General features: G+C 48.5%; 1 protein-coding gene across 1 annotated transcript in view; it reads left to right on the top strand.

Annotated features, from left to right (window-relative positions):
- The window catches only part of LOC119382851 (leucine-rich repeat-containing protein 4C), a 232,277-nt gene that overhangs the window by 188,772 nt on the left and 24,951 nt on the right, over positions 1-18,554 (top strand). The window contains exon 3 of the mRNA XM_037650729.2: positions 17,108-18,130. Within this exon, the coding sequence (XP_037506657.1) occupies positions 17,552-18,130 (579 nt within the window). The 5' untranslated portion in view covers positions 17,108-17,551. The remainder of the gene's footprint in view (positions 1-17,107; positions 18,131-18,554) is intronic.

Raw genomic sequence — 18,554 nt, 5'->3', positions numbered from 1 at the left:
CTGCGAATCAGTGTGCCGTTTTCTTGAAGTGCTGAAAGGGCAGGATGACGCACCAGAGTGGATTTCACGAGTGGAACTGCGCCACGGTCACAGACTCTAGAGGCTTTAGAAACCCGTCTTTTATATCTACCGATCTCCCAGTCGGCGGGGTGGTATTGCCCTCTGGGAGCGGTAAAGTAAAGTAATTGGTCATTACTCTGGCCTCCGCGATTAGCACCTACAACGCGTTACACGTCCGTCCCATTCGGCGCGTTTTCAATAGAAGTTCAATGTTGTCAATGCCTTAACACACCGCGAGGTGGCGACCTCAGCCCAAGCATTGTAAAAGCGTTGGCCTCGCTCATAGAATCACGCTAATTCAAACCAAAAAAAAAAAATCGCAGCATATCCACGGAGTGAATGATGATGAGTGGGCGAAGCTGCGGAGGTTCATCGGTAAACCGTGAATCTTCCGTGAATTCTGCCCGATACATCATCACCGACGTGAGATCGGGCGCGTTTATATTAAAGGTTCGATGAGTTATGACGACTTGCAGCTCACTTTAATTTTACATGTACGCTGTGAATTTTCATTGTTTAAAAAATCATTGCTTTAGAAAACATACGGCGTCTTTCGTTAAGCAGCTGGCGTCTTTTCGTTTTGCTTTAGAAACATATGGCGTTCTTCCGTTTTGCTTTTACAAAACATCTGGCGTCTTTCGTTGGTTTATTTCATCAATCAACGGCGTTTTGAACCAAATTTTATTGTTTAATCACGCACAGGAGAAATCTCACCAGGCACTACCTTGGAGGTAAAGAATGGCTGCTAATGGGAATGAGAGACAGAAGAATTCGGCTTTTAGCTACCGCTGCGAATTTTTTATTGTTCAACAACGCACAGGAAAAATCTCCCACCGGCACCACCTTGGAGGTCAAAGCGTAAGACTGGTTACGCACTACGACTACGACTACGAGGGACGAACGGGTGCCGCCTTAAGGAGCTTCGCCCCTAAAAATACACCATCTCCCGCTAAACGGGACCATGGGGCGATGCGAAGCCGGAGCACTTGCGCGATCGCGTTCCGTTGGCGTTCGTTGGGCATGCTACCGACCTCGCGTCGTGGAACGCGAAGAGGGACGCTACGCGCGTTGTATCTTCCATCTAGCCTGGCCGTTAATTCTCACAGGGCGAGCGGGGAACGCGGTCGACAGGCGGGCGAGAGGGGGGCAGCGTAGGAGAGGAGAGAGAAGGGGAGGGGACGCGCATGCGCTCGAGCTCATCGCGGCGTTGCGCAGGAGAGGATTTCGGCATGTCTAACCCGCGTTTCAGAGGAAGAGTGGAAAGGGGGAGGGGAGGGGGGAAGTGGAGAGGGGTATGGTAGAGGGGAAGGGGAGAGGGGAAGGGGAGAGGGGAGGGGAGAGGCTGAGTAGAGAGGGGTATGGGAGAGGAAGAGGGGAGTGGAGAGGAGGTGTGTGGAGAGGGTATGCGCATGCGCAGTAAGGGTGGTCACGCCGCACACCACCACCACCACCGGATTGAGCTCCGCCTTAAGATACTTCGCATCTAATCGCGCTGCGACGCGCCCTGCCTCACCTGGCTGTAACACCGCGTTCCCCGCGCACGCGCTCGCCCCGAGAAAAATCGCGGCTGGACTACCGGGGCTGCACGACGCGCTTTGCATTTCGCTCTAGTCCGGCCGTGGTGTTCAATCGCATTTTAACATGCCGCTGGATGGCGACCAAGTTCTGCGTCCAATATGCGACGCTCTTCTGGCTATCACACCTCGTTCTCTGATTACGCTTTCACCGTTAACTACTACAGCCACTACAATGGTTTGTTTAATCATTTAACTTCTACGTTAGTCGTCGGGATGGAGATGTACCACCAATCATCAAAGTGGGTGCATGCACGTTAAACGGTGCCATAGCTGCCAGACAATAATATATACTGTGCAAACTCTCTTATATCAATGTACAGTTAACATTCAGTTACTTCTGTAAGGACACGCTTTACTTTCGTGTTATTCGATTCCTATAACGGAGGGATCAACCATGTTTTTTTTCTTTATTATGGATAGTTTTCAATTTCATGTCACAAACATATATATTCAACACACAAAATACAAACAGCACGCACAACATGGTGGTGCTATTTAGAAAGATCAATCTGTCGAAAAATCAAAACCGCTTCAATGAAACCAGGTCATCTAACACAGACAACCATATTGGTGGTTCTTCCTGAACTCGATAGGTTTCTCTTAAATATATTGCATATTCGATGAAATACTCTCTAGCGGAACGAGTTTCTAGATCAGCATTTTGCACCGCCATTGCCGTTTTCCATATGCTGTGCATGCATACCAGCATAACCACGTCATAGAGGAAACCTGTTGTCTCTGTGAGAAGGAAGCGAATACCACAGGGAGTAACCGATAATTTTTTCTTTAAAGTGCGTTGAAAAATGTACCATAAAAATACTGCGTCCCAACAATACAAAAATATGTGTTCTATCGTTTCTGGTTTGTTGCATATTATACAATTTATACTCCGGGGAACGAATAGTCCTTTTTGCTCTAGCCAAGACTTGACAGGAAGTGTGTTGCTATGTAGTTCAAAGAAAAATGACTTTGTTGACGCCCTTACTGGCATCTTCTTTACCCTCTTTAGAACATTCTCTTCGGATCCGATTTCATAGATTGCGCGATACACTGGTACAGGTAACATAACTTCTATAAGATCCTTATATAATTTTTTTGCGTGTAACTCCACTCAAATATTCTAATGAAACCCGTACATTCAAGATGTCGAAAAAAGAGACAACTTCACGGAGAAAGCCACGAACATTTGGTATAGTTATAGCCTTAGTTTATACTATAAAACCGGGTAAAGAGTCGCGCAATCTTGTTTGTAGCATTGCTCTCAAAACGTCGTTGGTTTGATCTCTAAGAAATACAAAACTGCTCAAGATTTGTTTTAGAAATAAATGTCATAACCCACGCTTGCAGAATCAGGTGTAAAAGCGCGCATTTCAAATGTAGCGGCGGATTTACGACACCACGTGATCTCGCCAGCCAATCACACATACTCGCCCGCTTACAGCTTCGCTGACCGGCGGTTTTCACGGCGTCCCACCAACTAATTTTCTTTTTGTTAAGGAATAATGCTGATTCAAATGTAGCGAGTCCAGGTTCGTCTTCTGTGAAAAAAAAAAGAAATAAGAGAAGTCCGACCAGCCGAAGCGAGTGGAAATCTGAGGGTCAGCGACGCCGGACACAGCGGAGCCGGGCTTTGCAGTGACGCCACAATGCAATCAAGCAACTCGCTGCTTTATTATTATCTCTCCTCTCTCTCTCTCCACGGGGCGTGGTCCGAATGTGCGAATGCGTGCGCGAACTAAATCAACAGCGCCGGCCACCAACATAGGCAAAAAAAAAACACACAGAAAGAAGAAATGGCTCTTGCCGGCCATGCAGGCTCCCTACGAATAAGGCTGAAAGTGCTGGCGGCAAAATTGGCCTCATTCTGGCCACCCCGTACAGTTCTTCATTTTGTTCTCTTCTTTCGTGCGAAATGAAGCCATCTCCAATATCAGCCCCGTTACGCAGTCCTCCCGCGGTGCGTGCTACGTTGCGCAAAGAAATATATAGTAAATAAGGGCAATTGGCGAAATGGCTGTAGCGCTGCGCGTCGCTTACGTGTGTATCGGCACGTGCGAGGAACGCCAAACGCCGTGCATGTGTGGTGAATGCCCTTCTCTCCTATATTCGCAATTCGGTTATACTGAATGAACGAGTCGTTGAGGACTGGGCCGGCGTCGTTGCTGGGCACTTGGTGCTCCGTCACTCTGTTTCATCAGCTGCCGCGCGTAAAGAACACTTCTTTTGCGCAGCTGCAGCAATAGATAAAAAAAAAACAGATTACTGTTTCTTGCCGCTCCTATAGGGTAAATGAGTTTGAAGGCGATAGCGCGCAAATAAGAGATGAGGGGAAACGTTTCATCAAGGAAGCACCTATATTAGATTGCTCCGTTGTGTTGCAAGACACGCGCGTACAGTTCAATCATATTTGATGGCTGATTTCGCCAACGTGGATCAGAAGTTAAGTAGTTTAATGCTGTCCAGGAAAACGGAATGACGTGGACACAAGCTATTTACTTTGGGCAGCTCGATATGTGGCATTTGGACTATGTTACAGCGATAACATCATTCAAACGATATGAGTCGCTGTAGTGATCTATACCACGCGAGCAGTGAGAATTCGTATGGCACACAGTACACTGCTCTCAGCAACATTTTTTGTGTTTGTGTGACAAAGGTTGTGCACTTGCTAGTTTTGGTTCCAAACGCCGTTGTTCGATGTCACTGTATATTGAGACAGTGAGAATGAAACTGTGATTGAGGGAGATGCTGCAGTCTAGCACTACGGACAATTAAGGCGAAAGCATTAAATGCCTCATCAAACGCAAAAACTGGCCGTCGGCGTCAACACAAGTGATAAAAAAAAACCCATCATCATCATGACGTCATCATCATGGCGTCATCATGACGTCATCACCTGATGGCGTCATCATGACGTCACCAATCACTATACTTTGTGACATCACCATGACATCACTATGACGTCACATGATGGCCTCATTACATGACATCTCCGCTTGGTCAAAGATGGGCCGATCACGGAGGCAGTGCAAAACCAGGTGAGGTGCCGAAAGTTTCAAGGGGAGGGGGGGAACGATACATCGACTGAGAAAAAAAAAGAGGGTGGCTTTCGCCTTCGAGTGGTCCTCGGCAAATGCATAAGGGACTCAGTTGTTTGGTTATCCGCTGAGGTTCGTCAGCGTGCATTAGGCTTGCACCCACGTCCCATCTTCTTATATACCAATACGTCACCGCAGTTCGTAATCCTGAAGTCGTCATTGACTACAGTACTCGGCTCCTCAACGTATCGCCATCCAGCCTATGCATTCGTCTCTGATTTGCTTCACTTTGCAAAAGGCCGCGTCAAATCGTACGCCCAGAGCGCGGCAGAAGCGCACGGCGCAGTAGGCGCGGTAGCACCGCAACAGGCCTATAGAAGCGCCGGCGTCAGCGAAGCGAGCGGGCAACAGGCAGCCGAGCGAAAGCGAAGCGGCCGACACCGATAAGCGCGGCAACCCGGGTCCCAACGCTAGTGGTGCAAAGAGAGGCGAGATGGCTGCTCAAGACCAGCCCATTGAAGCCGAAGTGAAGCGTGCCGGGAGAGCCGAATAGGGCGATGTCACCACAAAGCCTCGCGACGCTGTTAGGTTGGCGAGGCTATAAGCACGAACGCCGTTACGCGCACCGCCATTCGTGGATGTGCTTTGGGAGAACAAGAAGACAAGAAAATACAGATGTGCGAGAAAGGAAAGTTGAAAACCAAAGATATTAGACGGCTTACGGCGGACTACCAAAACGAATGTATTCAGGTCCACCTAGACTTGACATCCATCCTAAACATGTAAACGCAACTGAAGATAAAAAAAAAACGCGCAAACGTGATATCCGTGAGCACTGTTGGATGTTATTGGAGTGGCGCCGGCAGCGTTTTTTCCCCTTAAAGTACACTTCGTACACGGCAATTTAGTTGCCCTCCTTGGGGCGTGCAGGGACGAAATGTGAAGGCAGGCATTCGAGATGTATTAATTCGCCTGCGAATTAACTGAAATGATATGAGAAGCTCAAAGCGGTGGTTAAGCGGGCTTGATGGCGCGTGTCAGCGCCTGTGTTGTGCGCTATCTTCTTGGTGCCCCGTTTCTGCGTTGTTTGAAAAACTATGACATGCGAATACTTTGATACTGAAGGTCTCATTGGGCATAGTTACTCTTGCAGATCAGATAGCGCGGACTCAAAACTTATTGTGTAAATCTAATGAGAACGTTTCTTCGAGCGATATCGCACGAAATAACTGTTTTTCTTATGTTTTTTTTCTCTTAATTTAACCTCATCTTGTACGTTTACGATTTTATGTTGTTGAATGTAGCCAGAAATTTTTGTACGCCGATCACTGACTTAGAACTTTCCAAACTGACGACTGTACTTATCTCTATTGGAGTATTAACAGTCATTCGAATACGTTCCTTATTTTTTCGTTCTCTAAATGAGGCATTTTACCTAGTCTTCACTGTTACTTATAAGCGATGCATAATCGGAGCGGTCGGGTACATTTTATTTCGATGAATGCTAATTAAGCGCTCAATTCGAGTTTCTCCAGTGCTGCAAGGTCCTTGTTGCCTATGAAATGAAGGAGTGCTCAACCGTTCATAATTCGCCACAATAAAGCGAAAGCCCCATCATTTATTGTCCAGTAAGAGGAACGACCCCACCCTCCACCCCCAATTCTCTAGTTATATTTGTTATAATACTCTCTTTCCGTTGCATCGCGATATAACCACGAGCAAGCGGAATGGTCTACTCATCGGGAACGTTAATTTCGCTCCAGACGGCCAGCCGTGATACGTTACCTCATGAATTAACGTTGTCTCGGCGACGCCACTTTTTTGTGTCATTCTAGCAACACTTAGTCCTTATTTCGTGCTCAATGCACAGCCACTTGAACTGGCGGAAACAGCTTTTCGCAGCAGCGTGTACAGTTGGTACAGCTGGTCTCAACAACAACAACAACAACAACAACACAACAACAACAACAACAACAACAACAACAACAACAACAACAACAACAACAACAACAACAACAACAACAATAATAATAATAATAATAATAATAATAATAATAATAATAATAAAATTGTTGGAGTTCTACGTCCCAGAACCACTGTATGATCATGAGGGACGCCGTAGTGGAGGGCTCCGGAACCTTCGACAAGATGGGGTTTTTCAACGTGAACCTAAATTAAAGCACGCGGGCCTCTAGCATTTTGCCTCCGTAGAAAGCGGCCACAGTGACCGGGATTCGATCCCGCCAGCTTCGCGTCAGCAGTCGAACACAATAACCACTAGACCAGCGCGGCGGGTGACCCCAGCTGGTCTCGGTCTAAGCGGAACGGTATGGGTCACTGCTGCAAGTTCCGCTCTCAACTTTCCGTGGCAGGTTTCCACAATCAGACAATGTGAACAACACGTAAGGAATAATGAGGAAACAGGCGTTCTCTTTCACACGCACACATACTTACGCACATTTTATAAATCCGCAAAGAGCCCCGCGTAATACACAACAAAGTGCACTAAGCGGTAACTGTACAGCTCATAGTACGCACTGAAAAAACACACACGGTCTCTTGGGCACTTGCCTAAGGTGACTCGAAGGCGAAATCCATATCCTTCACAGTCAATTGTATTGATTCCCCCGCCTCCCCGAAAGCTTCCTGCACAAGACGTGGTTTTGCAGTGCGTCCACGATCGACCCACCTGTCATCATGCCGATCGTGCTGTCATCATGACATGTGATGTCATGATGACAGCACAAATTCTGGCTACCCGTGACTCCACGATGACGTCTAAGGGTGACGTCATCACGTGAGGATTATTTATATCACTCGTGTTGACGCCGACGGTCACTTTCACCCAAGGATTTCGCCTTAATGGAATAAAAAGTTAGCGTCAGCACATTACAGTCACCTCAGGTAAACAGTCACGAACATTCCATAACTGGCGCAATGGAGGCGTAGGCGCTGTAACGTTCAATTGGGAATCTTGTAGATGGGCGGCGAGGCACGAAGGGATGTCATTGGTCCAGAGTAAGAAGGCTGCGGTAGATACTCTGTTGGATGCCCCAAGGACTTGCTCCAACACACTAGAACCATAGAGTCGGCAGGAGCCATAGCCACCGGCAGAAATCATAGCTGTAGGCATCGGCAGGAGCCAATATTCAACGTCCGAGCGGCTGTTTCTTCTGCCATTCCGTTTTCCACGACCCCTTCCGTATTTTTTTTTCTTCTCCCAAATACTCGCACCACGAGGATCTTTCGCGCCTCTCTACCTTCTTTTTCCCCCGTTGTCTTTCTTTTTTGTGTCTCCAAACCGTTATTGTTTATTCGTCGGTATCGCTTTCCCTTTTCCAACGTTCTTCCAAGCACCACATGACACTCTTTTATATCTGACAATCGGTGACGACGGGTAACCAGCTGTAACCAGTTAAAAGCATCCGACACAAACCAAGTAGCCGAGATTCAGAAACGACCACAGTTATTTTTTTCTTGTATCTAGCGCAACTCCAGCCTGCACTGCGTTCCCTGTCAGGTTAAGTTAGCGCAAGTATTGAGTTCCGTGTTTATGCACTGCCACATACGTGTCAGTGCATTTATTGATAATTTCCTTTTTTTTCACTCCCCCCTCTCTCTCTCTCTCTCTCCCATCTTTCCACTCCCCTTCCCTTTCCCCCGGCGTAGGGTAGCCAACCGGACTGCTGTCTGGTTAACCTCCCTGCCTTCTCCTTTTCGTATTCCTTCCTTCCCTTCCTTGCGGCGAGAAAAAAAAAGAACGCCACACTTAGATTACGAACCTGGCAAATTAAAGCACATTTCAATCACTACGCTAGGATATAGTACACGCCGCTTTAGTACAAGGGTTCAGTTCTTGAGGCACAAAAAAGGATAGTGAAGGAAAAGAAAGAAAGAAAGAAAATCGACTGATATTTTCTGTCTATGTGTGAGTACACTCTTCAACAACCCAACAGCGCCAGCAAAACATTAATAAAAAATAAAATAGACCGTATAATAGGAGTGAAGTCATTGCCAATATCAACTACAAAAAGTACGCGACAAGTTCCCATCATGGCGGCATTGCTTCTGTAGATAAAAGTACGTCGAATTTCGTGCGTCCGAGTTAGCTTAACGTGTTCGTAGTGCAACTCGCTACGAGATACAGGAGAAATAGCTGATTACGGTAAAGAATGAAAAGAACAAAGGATTTCGCGCAAATGACGTTTCTTTTGTCACACGACAATTGAGTATGTGGCAACATACTGTCATTCACGCCAAGCATTTCAGCCCGCGGCCAGATTTGCTCGCGAGCGAGACGCTTCGTGCGAGGCGCAGTTCTCGGGGTTAGGAAACAGAGACCCGGCCCGGTTCGGCAGAGTGAGGCGGCGCAAGAGAAAGCGCGCCGCACTCAGACATCGATCGCGCTCCAGCCCCGTCCCGCGGAGAAGCACCTCACCGGCGGCCCTCCTGCAGAACCCCGGGGCCGATACTGGGCCACCTATGCTCGGGCCCAAAGCCCGGTCTCTGCAGCGCTCGCCGGTGCGCAAAATGAAGACCCGGGCTCTTACTCGCGTGCCGCGCGTACGGACCCGCATTTCGCGAAAGCAGCATGGCCGGGAAAAGGCGGTTTGCGCCGATCAACCGCTCGTTGACGGCAGTGAAAACGAGGTTGCTTTCTACTGTTGCTGCAGCTGCAGCCAGGTTGAAGCCCCGGGTTCTGCGAAGAACCCCCTCCTCGTCGTGACGCCCGCTATCGATCCGCCGTCTCCTGCGGCTTTCTCCGTTGGCTCTGCTGGGTCGGCGGCGTCTCACCCTGGGCGTCAGTGCCAAGGTGCGCTCGCAAGGCGAGCGCGCCAACTTCATGCGGCGCCTTTGCCGCCGCTGCTGACTAAGGCGCCCTCGTGCAGCCACGTTCTGCAGAAGCTAAAGGGCTCATTCACACTCCATTGTGTACGGCGCGCTTTGCGTCGCTTGCTGGAATCAGGTGCACGCAAACGAAACCGTGAGAAATTTGGCTCTCGGTTATGATACGCCACTGTAACCGAACGAACGAAAGAGGTTGTGGGCACGTTTCTTTTGTGAAACATCAGCTAATGAAACTAAATAAACCTGATGTCTGTTGGTATTATTAGGTTGTTACCACTGTAACCGAGGCATTCACGCTGCTCATTTCAACCCGGCTTGGTGAAATACGTCCCGACTACGCCCACAACTGTATGCGGAGTTATGACTCATGGTGCGCTGCCTACAAGCTCGTCTTGTAAAACCGATGTGGCACGTTGTAGGAAGGCACCAAAAATTATGTGGCAGTCCCGGTAGGCTGACTGTCGGGCGCCCGCTGGTGTACACATCCGAGTAAAAACGCGAACTTTGAGACCCTTACCCACGCGTCTTTGTGTGACCGGGATCGGTTCGAAAGCATAGATGTCTGGTTGGAAATAACATGAACGTGTGGTTGCTGAGTTCGTTTGAGCTCTCTTTATTCTACTTGGAATTCCTGGTGGAGGCAATCTGCAGCCTTGCACGTCGTATAGTGAACCAGTTTAAATAGTCTATAGAGTGCTTAGAGTCGTGAATAGCCTATAGAGGGTTTAGAATTACAGCGTTGAGCTCAGGATTACGCATGCACTTTGCCACAATAGCCTTCCTTATGGAGCAGTTCTTACCCTATGGAGCAGAATGGGTAGATGAGTGGGGCGGGAATTAGGCAGGTGTGCCATAATGACCTATCTGTTGCCGTTATATGCTGGAGGAGAGCAAAATAGCCGCAAAGCCCATACAGAAATATGGGAAGAATCGCTCAGTAAAAGAATTAACTACACTGCGCAGCGAACAAGACGGCGCAGTGGTGAATAGGAAAGTACAGATCGAAGTGCAACTATTGCGATCAACAACGCAAATGAAATTCTTTAGTATATTTCAGTTCTGCATGAATGTATATGGCGCTGTACTTCAGTTAGACGTATTCAAGAAGTTAATTCGCCTTAACGTACATGTGTGAAGCAGTTATTCATGGTTCGCAAAAGTTATTAGGCTCAGAAAACGCGGACGCGGAAAGAACTAAGATGACAGCAAAACTGTGGCGCGCGTGAGATAACAAATTTAGCGCGAAAAAGAAAATGGACACGGACAGAACAAGAAACGACAGACGAGAACCAACACTCCTCGTCTGTTGCTTATTCTTGAACCCGTTTCACGTTATTTTCTTGTGCTAAGTTTCCTGGCATATAAGATGATAGACAAGTTAGCCCAACGGAATGTTTTTTCTGAAGTTCGATATAAACACCTTATGTGACAAACATTTCTGATACACTCTGATCGTTGCCCAGTAGAAGTGTTTTGCTGTGGTGCGTATATAAGGCCGACTCGTTTTCAGTTAGCGTTGTTCGTAGTGAGCGTGTAAGCGTAGTTCCTAACAATAAAGGCGCTTGCGTGTACACTCGTCAATAATGAGTTATCATGATGTGCTGCCATGACGTTAGCTATACTAACGCATACATGTCTGAAGCACTGAATAATAGGTTAACGTATGCTGTGTAGCCAGTACAGCTCCCTTTGTTTGTCTTGTTTGCACCTGGACAGTTAGTTGGCTACAGTTTGTAGAGAGACACTGACGACGCGAGGTGTGCGCGATGTGTTCGCCCTCTTTAAGGCCCGAACACATGTACGCGTTGCAGCGCGTCAACGCGTGACCTTTTGACGCGGCGTCGCGCCCTCTCCCTTTGGAGAGGGAGGGCGCGCAGCTTCGCGTAGCCACGCGGCCTCCCTCCCCATAGGGAGAGGGCGCGACGCCGCGTCAAAAAGTCACGCGTTGACGCGCTGCAACGCGTACGTGTGTTCGGGCCTTTACAGTTGTGCGGTCTTCCGTTTCGCAGTTCTCTTCGTGATCGATGAGCGACAACTTTTCAAAGTTGCTGTGTAGTTGCTCGCTTCGTTCCGACTCATTTCCAATCGATTCCTTCCGGGCAAGTTTAGTAGCCACGTCGAGCGTAATGATCACGCGCAATTTATCAGATTTCGCAACCCCTGCAAAGCGTGTTTTGTCTGCGTGGCACTACTGTGTGTAAACAAAGCCAATGAAAGTGCAGCAACTTCTTTTGTTTAGTCCGTGCTTTTTGAGCACACTTCGAGCCTCGTGTCATAGCAGGCATCAATGTGCGAAACGTGTGGCATGTGCATCAGCAAACTTTATGGGGACAACAAACAAACAAACAAAAGGGGACGTGAGGCGGTGCGAAGCAGCGCTTTGGCATGTAGAGCCCGCGTTTCAGAGGGGGAGTGGAGAGGGGAGGGGAGAGAGGGAAAGAGGAGAGGGGGAGGGGAAAGGGGTGAGGTGAAGGGGAGAGGGGAGAGAGGGGAATGGGAGAGGGGGAGGGGTGAAGGAGAGAGGAGATAGGGAAATTAGAGAGGGGAGGGGAATGGGAAGTGGAGAGGGGAGGGGGAAAGGGGAGAGAGGAGGGGAATTTGGAAGTGGAGAGGGGTGGGAGCGGGGGAGTGGTGAGTGGAGGGGAAAGGAGAAAGGGGAGGGGAAATTGGAAGTGGAGAGGGAATGGGAGAGGGAGAGGAGGTGTGTGGAGAGGGCTTGCGCATGCGCAGTAAGGGTGGTCACGCCGCACACCACCACCACCACCGGATTGAACTCCGCGATAAAATGCTTCACATCTAAAAACGCCGTGGCAACTTGGTTTTTAAAGTTGGCTTTTTGTCGCGCAGTCTTGCTTAACAGACAAAGCATGATTTACAGGACTACAATATTTCTCGGAGCAAACACAAATGTTCGAAACATCTGTGACATTTGTATCGGCACCCGTCTCCAAAACACTTCATAAACAACAACAACAACAACAACAACAACAACAACAACAACAACAACAACAACAACAACAACAACAAGAAACGTAAAAAACTTTTCTGTGCGTTTTTACTTTTAAGAAGTCGGCTTTTTTGCAGTGCAGAACCGCTTAACAAACAAAGCACGCTTTACAGGAGTAAAACGGAATTTAAGGCTATGTGAAGCATCCTTATTTTCCTAGGGGCAAGAAAAAAGCAACTTTATTTCCTTGTGACGACATTTGAAAGGGCTTTATTTTTTCCACTACAACGATGTGTAATCTAAAATTGATGTTACTCTCCTTACCCGATGAAATCGCATGATAATGAATGCCTATCAGTTTGTACATATGGTGTAGTTCCGCGAATGATCGATGACATCCAAAGAAATAGCCAAACTTTGCCTCCTGATCGTTCTCCCCTGGCTCTAACATAAACCCGGAATAAATTGCTTTTATCTTCATCTGTGGGTTTGACCACCTGCTCCGCTATTTTCATGCTCCTTCGTGGGTAGCACGCAACGCTAGCGGCTTCGATTGTATCATTATCGACAGCCGACCAACCTCCGAGGAGTTCTTTTAATTTTTTTTTTGTGGACTTGTGGCAACACGCCACCTGACGGTAATGGTCCTTCATTCCAGTTTCTTTCTTTGTGAGCTTCTCAATTTGGAACACACAACGAGAGTTCATGTATTGCAAATCAATTTACTAGAAACCCCGCAGTACAGCATTCGCACGAAAGATTTTTGAAGGTTTTTATTTCGTTTCACGCAGTACGTAGCATTGATTATGCACAGTCACCTGGTTATTGCAGACGAAAACTATTTTACCGCAAACTTCTACGAGTGTAGCGGACAGGTTATGAGTTTGAGTAATGTAAAGGTTTGGTCGTTGCTATCATTGTTTTTTTTTTTGCAATAAGGAGTTGTGATTTATACACTGTGTTGCTGATATTGCTACATAAATGGCTGCAGAAGAGCGTGGTTCTGCGTGCGTTTTAACTTAAATTAAGTGTACGTAAAGACAAACAAACAAATGTTGTAACAGGCAAATACATAAACAAATATACAAAAGCAAACGAATGAAGGAACTAACACGTCTAGCAAGGCCAAACAAACAAACAAACAAACGAAAAAAGAAAAAGAAAGTAACTGACAGACAAATAAGGAAACAAGTAAACCAATGATCAAACAAATAAACAAGCAAACAATTAAACACGCTATGATGATTTCTATGGCGTTGCACAGGACGACCAGTATATGCAGTTTTCGGGAACGCGAAAGCACAGCTGCTTAGTCAGGCTTAGTGCAGTGTGCGGAAGTTTCACATCATTAAAGTTACAGCACACATATTCTCGCGCAAGAAGCTTTCCCGTTCTTTTTTTCTGCACATATCCATCTCTTCCTTGCAATATCGCTGATTCAAAACACGTACGAACACAAAAGAAATTTACGAGCATCTCCCGAACAACTGCGCAATCTTCTATATTGCCATGAGCGCCCACATCGTGATTAGAAAGAAGAGAGAAATTGCGACATTCGCCAACTATGGTATCAAATTTAAATAACACGACCCTCTTCTGTTTACCTTAGTGCCGGATTTAGCAACGTTTAGGCTTGAGAGAAAGTTTTCTTTCATCTTCCTCGCCATAGAAGTCGTAAAGTTAGGCGAGCCGAAGTTGGGCCGTTGGAAGATGAAGCCCTCCCGAGTAGTAAAAGAAAATTGAGTTTAACGGACTCCAAATATAAAACAGTTTTTTTTTCGTGCATCGTATACGATGACTACGCAATTTCTCTCGTTTCATTTTTTCTTTAAATTTTCTTTTCTCTGCTTTGCTTCCAATTTTTCCACTGCAGTTTCCCGAAAAGTGCATTTCTAAACTCAGGCACGGAAGCCATAGATTGCTCGGGAGAGGCGTACCTAAAGAGGGCGAGAGAGAGTGGAGCGCCGCTAGGGGAAGCCTTATTAGACATCGACCAGCTGTAAAGCACCGCGGCGCGTCCAAATCACGGTCAGAGAATCAAATAGTTCGGCTCGATCAGAAAGTTTCTCGCGAAACGGCGAACCGAAACAAATACAAAGAAAGATGGCGTGGGGTAACGTGCCCAGTCAGAAGGTCGCGTAGTACCGCGTACCTTCCTTCCCGTGTACTATGCATATACCGCCCAAGCTGCTCCCGAGCGAGCGTACGGCCCCAGCCAAGTGAAGCCGCGATCGAGGTCGCGCCCGTAATGTGTATTCCGTCGCACTACGGTCGTATAGTCACCGAAGCGAGCCCGTTTTCATGCACTCTAAGGGTGCGCGCGGAGCACCCCGTTATAGTACGCACGCCTCCCGAGCTCTAACGTCAAAACTCTCAATCAAATGAGAGTTGTTTTAAACACCGGCTTGCCGGTGAGAATGAGCTTTCGTCGCCTTTAGTGCCCGACTGCTCGAGCAAAACCTGTTCGCTCCCAAGCTCGCTGTATACGCATATATACGAGCGAATTCTACAGAAGCCTATACAGCGAAAGAGAAGACGCCATAGAAAGATGCTGCCGACGGCAGTGCGCAAAGAGCTAGGCGCGTAGAGGGACCCCTGGGGTGATAAATCCGACGTTCCCTTAAGGCACAAAGGTACAGCGTACCCTTTTTGCTCACGTGACGGCAAATAGCGGACGAAGAGAAACGACAGAGGCAGAGGAAGCAACAGAGAGACGGTGAGAGGGCATGACTGAGCCGAGCCAAGTCAAGCCTGGGCGTCTTACCCCTTGTAAGCACTTCTGGGAGTAAAAAAAAACGAAAGAAAGAGAGAGAGAAAGTGAAAGTGCCTGGGGCGGCGCGGCTTGTCGGCCAGATGTACAAGGCACGGCGTCTATTTCATCAGGTTGCTATTATGACGAGCGTACTGAATCGGAGCCATAACAACACGAAGGGAGGGTCCTGCCTCCCCGTCATTTCTTTTTAAATATAAGAGAAGGAGAACAGGTATCGAAATCTCACTGGACTAAGTCGTAAATGCCATCGCGACGGGCGAGTGACCTGTGTGCGCTCCTTTAAAACAGATAGCAGCAGCTTTTATTTGCCTTGTCATATTTTTTTTTACAGACGAGCGAAAAGCGCGCGTCGTCTGTACGAGCTGCGCTTGAATTACGGAAAACCCACCCCCGCTCAGTCAGGCAGCCAGAACGGGGTCGTCAAGCTTTTTCGCCATTTTGTTTTTTAAGCCGCAGTAACCCCACTTTTGAATCGCGCCTTTTTTTTCCACGCGCTGCTCTCGAGTCCGTGTGCTACGTTCGTATCAGCGACAGACAGGGAAAAGCGAGGTGCGCTCTGCGCGACTCAAACTCCTATGCGCTGCCCCAGCACCGCGAACGTATACGTGAAACAAGCGCCACGGCTGATCGCCGTATGGCTCGTGTTTTATTGACAGCGCTCCGTGCCGCGCGAAAAAGAATGGAGCCGCAGTGGGCCAATGCTGACGATGCGCGAGAGGGGTTGGGGTCTTTGGGGCGGAGGAACGACTGACTAGGGCGGCACTCTCCCGAGCGCCGCGCGACCTTCATTCAAAGTGAATGCGCGGCGCACACCCCGGGCGAGGCCCATTTCTTCTGTCTTTACGGCGTTGCGAAGCGCCCGCTGATATCTCCGCGCCGAAAGAGCCGCTGAGCAGCTGCTGGCGTGCTTTGCCGAGTGGGAGGTCGGGGCTACTGCCCCCAGTTTCTTTTCTTTTTTTATTGCAAGCACCCCGCTGAGCACGTGTGTTGGGCGCTCGTGCGCGCACGGATGGCCATAGTACGTGTTAGCACCGCTTTGCAACGTGCCTATCTGATCCGACCCGCCATCGTCTGAGCCGCTTCCCGGCACGTAGGCATGCTTTTTCAAAGGTCGTAAAAAAACGCTCCGCCCGTGTTATCTGCGTCCTCTGGACGAATGGCTTGTACTCCGATATGCATTATTCTTTCGTAACTTGCGAAAAAAAAAAAAACAGTTAAGGTATCGGCCGTAACCGGAAGTAATGAGCTATGATAGTGGTGTTACGTGAATCGCGAAGAGTTTTATTTAATATCCATATCGAAGCACGAAAATCAAACGTCGTCTACTTATTCCGCATTCGGAGGATCCGCGTACTCGTTCAATCATTATCGTAACCACAGCCAGCAAATGTTACAAATCAATTTGTAACATTTCCTCCTACACTTCGGAGAGCAGCAAAGATTTCTAAGAAAGCGAAGTTTTCTTTCAGTAAAGCCCGAACAAATTTTATTTGATAAGTTCGCGGAACTTTCTTGCGCGTACAATATTTTTTTTTTCCTTGTGCAGATATCAATAGGGGCTATTCAAAATTTATAGCGTCATCTGTCGACGGCGCCGCAAGCGCCTTCCACCATCTTCTCGAGTTAACATTGGCACCAATTGTATTTGCATGGCACCAGCGTAACGTTCGAGAATTTTTTTAATGGGCCAGAAGGCTTTCCGGTTCTTTTGCAGTAGCTGTTATACTATAATAAATAAAGAGGTAATAAAACGTAGTCGAGTATCATCTTCACACAAGGTAAAACACCGCTTGGTAACTTCTCGTACTTCTAAAGGCGATTGGCCTCAATAACGATCTCACTGTGCACATTTGTTTACATTCAGGTCTCCAGTGAGCGACCTGTGAGGGCGAAGACGCTCCGTGACTTCACATTCTCCAAAGAAACAACTCAGCCATGTCCGGCACTTTCTACAGAGTGAGCTGAAAAAAACAAAACAAGAACAAAAGAACTCGAGCGTGTATTCCGGTATCATGCAAGTGCTCCAATCATCCAGTCATGAAAACCCCGTCGGACGCTTCCCGACAGCAGTTGACGAGCAATAGATGCGAACCCAGCTTATTAGGGAGCCATCGCGCCGCTGACACTTCAAGTCCGGCGCACCATGCATCGCACGGGTCTTCGCGAAATCTCCGAATCCGGTGACCAGGGCAGCTGACGACGGGACCTCCAGCGAGGAGGCCATGTAGCCAGCCCGGGCCGAGTATTCCACCGATGGCCGCGGCGGCGTTGCGCCATCCCTGGGTCCCTTGACGGGGGCTCGCCGACGATGCACCGGCAGACTGCGTCTAGACCCTCTCCGAGTGCCCTCCTCCTCTCACTGCTCATCATGGCAGCCGCCGCCGCGGGAGCGGGAGGCACGGCTTCGCCGCACGGCGGTAGCTGCCCGTCGGCCTGCAGCTGCAAGTGGAGCGGCGGCAAGCGCACCGCCGAGTGCGCCGGCTTGTCGGGCAGCGTGCCGCAGCACCTGCCGGGCGACACGCAAGTGCTAAACCTCACCGGAAACATCCTCAAAACCCTGCCGGGCGGTCACTTCCAGCAGGCGCGCCTGGTGCACCTGCAGCGCATCTACCTGTCGCGCTGCGGCATCGTCCTCATGGCGGACGACGCGTTCCGAGGCCTCAACAACCTCGTCGAGCTCGACCTGAGCCACAACTTCCTCACGGCCGTTCCCAAGCTGGCGCCCTATTGCCCGCTGCTGCGACGATTGCAGCTCAGCGCAAATCCCATACAGAGGCTGGGCGGACACAGCTTCCGAGGACTGCACAGTCTCGTCTCGCTCGAGCTCAGTCAGTGTCAGCTGGCCTGGCTCGAAACGAGCGTCTTCGCCGATCTACATTCACTAGAGGTACCGAGTCGCCACATGAATGTTCACTGTAATGAAATGTTTCTAAAGTTAAGAAATGAATGAAAAGAAGAGAAAGCGACGAGCACAATTTCATTAGTCGCAATCTTATGAAGGCAACGGAGAATTATGGCCTGGTGGCTTTATATGCATCTCCATTAAGCAAGTGGGCCGAAAGGCCGCCATCTATATAATGAAAAACATGGGCTGCTGAAGCTCCTGTGAGTATTGTTGAGCGTCCGTTTTGTTTATGATAAGGCACAAGATAGTGAGCGAACTTGAACAAAACACAACCCGAATAAGTACTGCAACCATGACCTTCCCATGCGACCTGAAAGGCTTCTTATCGTTAATTACTCTTTAATGCTTAACCACTGCCTAGCTGACAGAACGTAAGATATACTACCAATTTTTTAATATGTAACAT

This window comes from Rhipicephalus sanguineus, chromosome 2, assembly GCF_013339695.2.
Source record: "Rhipicephalus sanguineus isolate Rsan-2018 chromosome 2, BIME_Rsan_1.4, whole genome shotgun sequence".
NCBI lineage: Eukaryota > Metazoa > Arthropoda > Arachnida > Ixodida > Ixodidae > Rhipicephalus > Rhipicephalus sanguineus.
The sequence above is the reverse complement of the archived record's forward strand: the minus strand, read 5'-3'. Positions and strand labels throughout refer to the sequence as shown.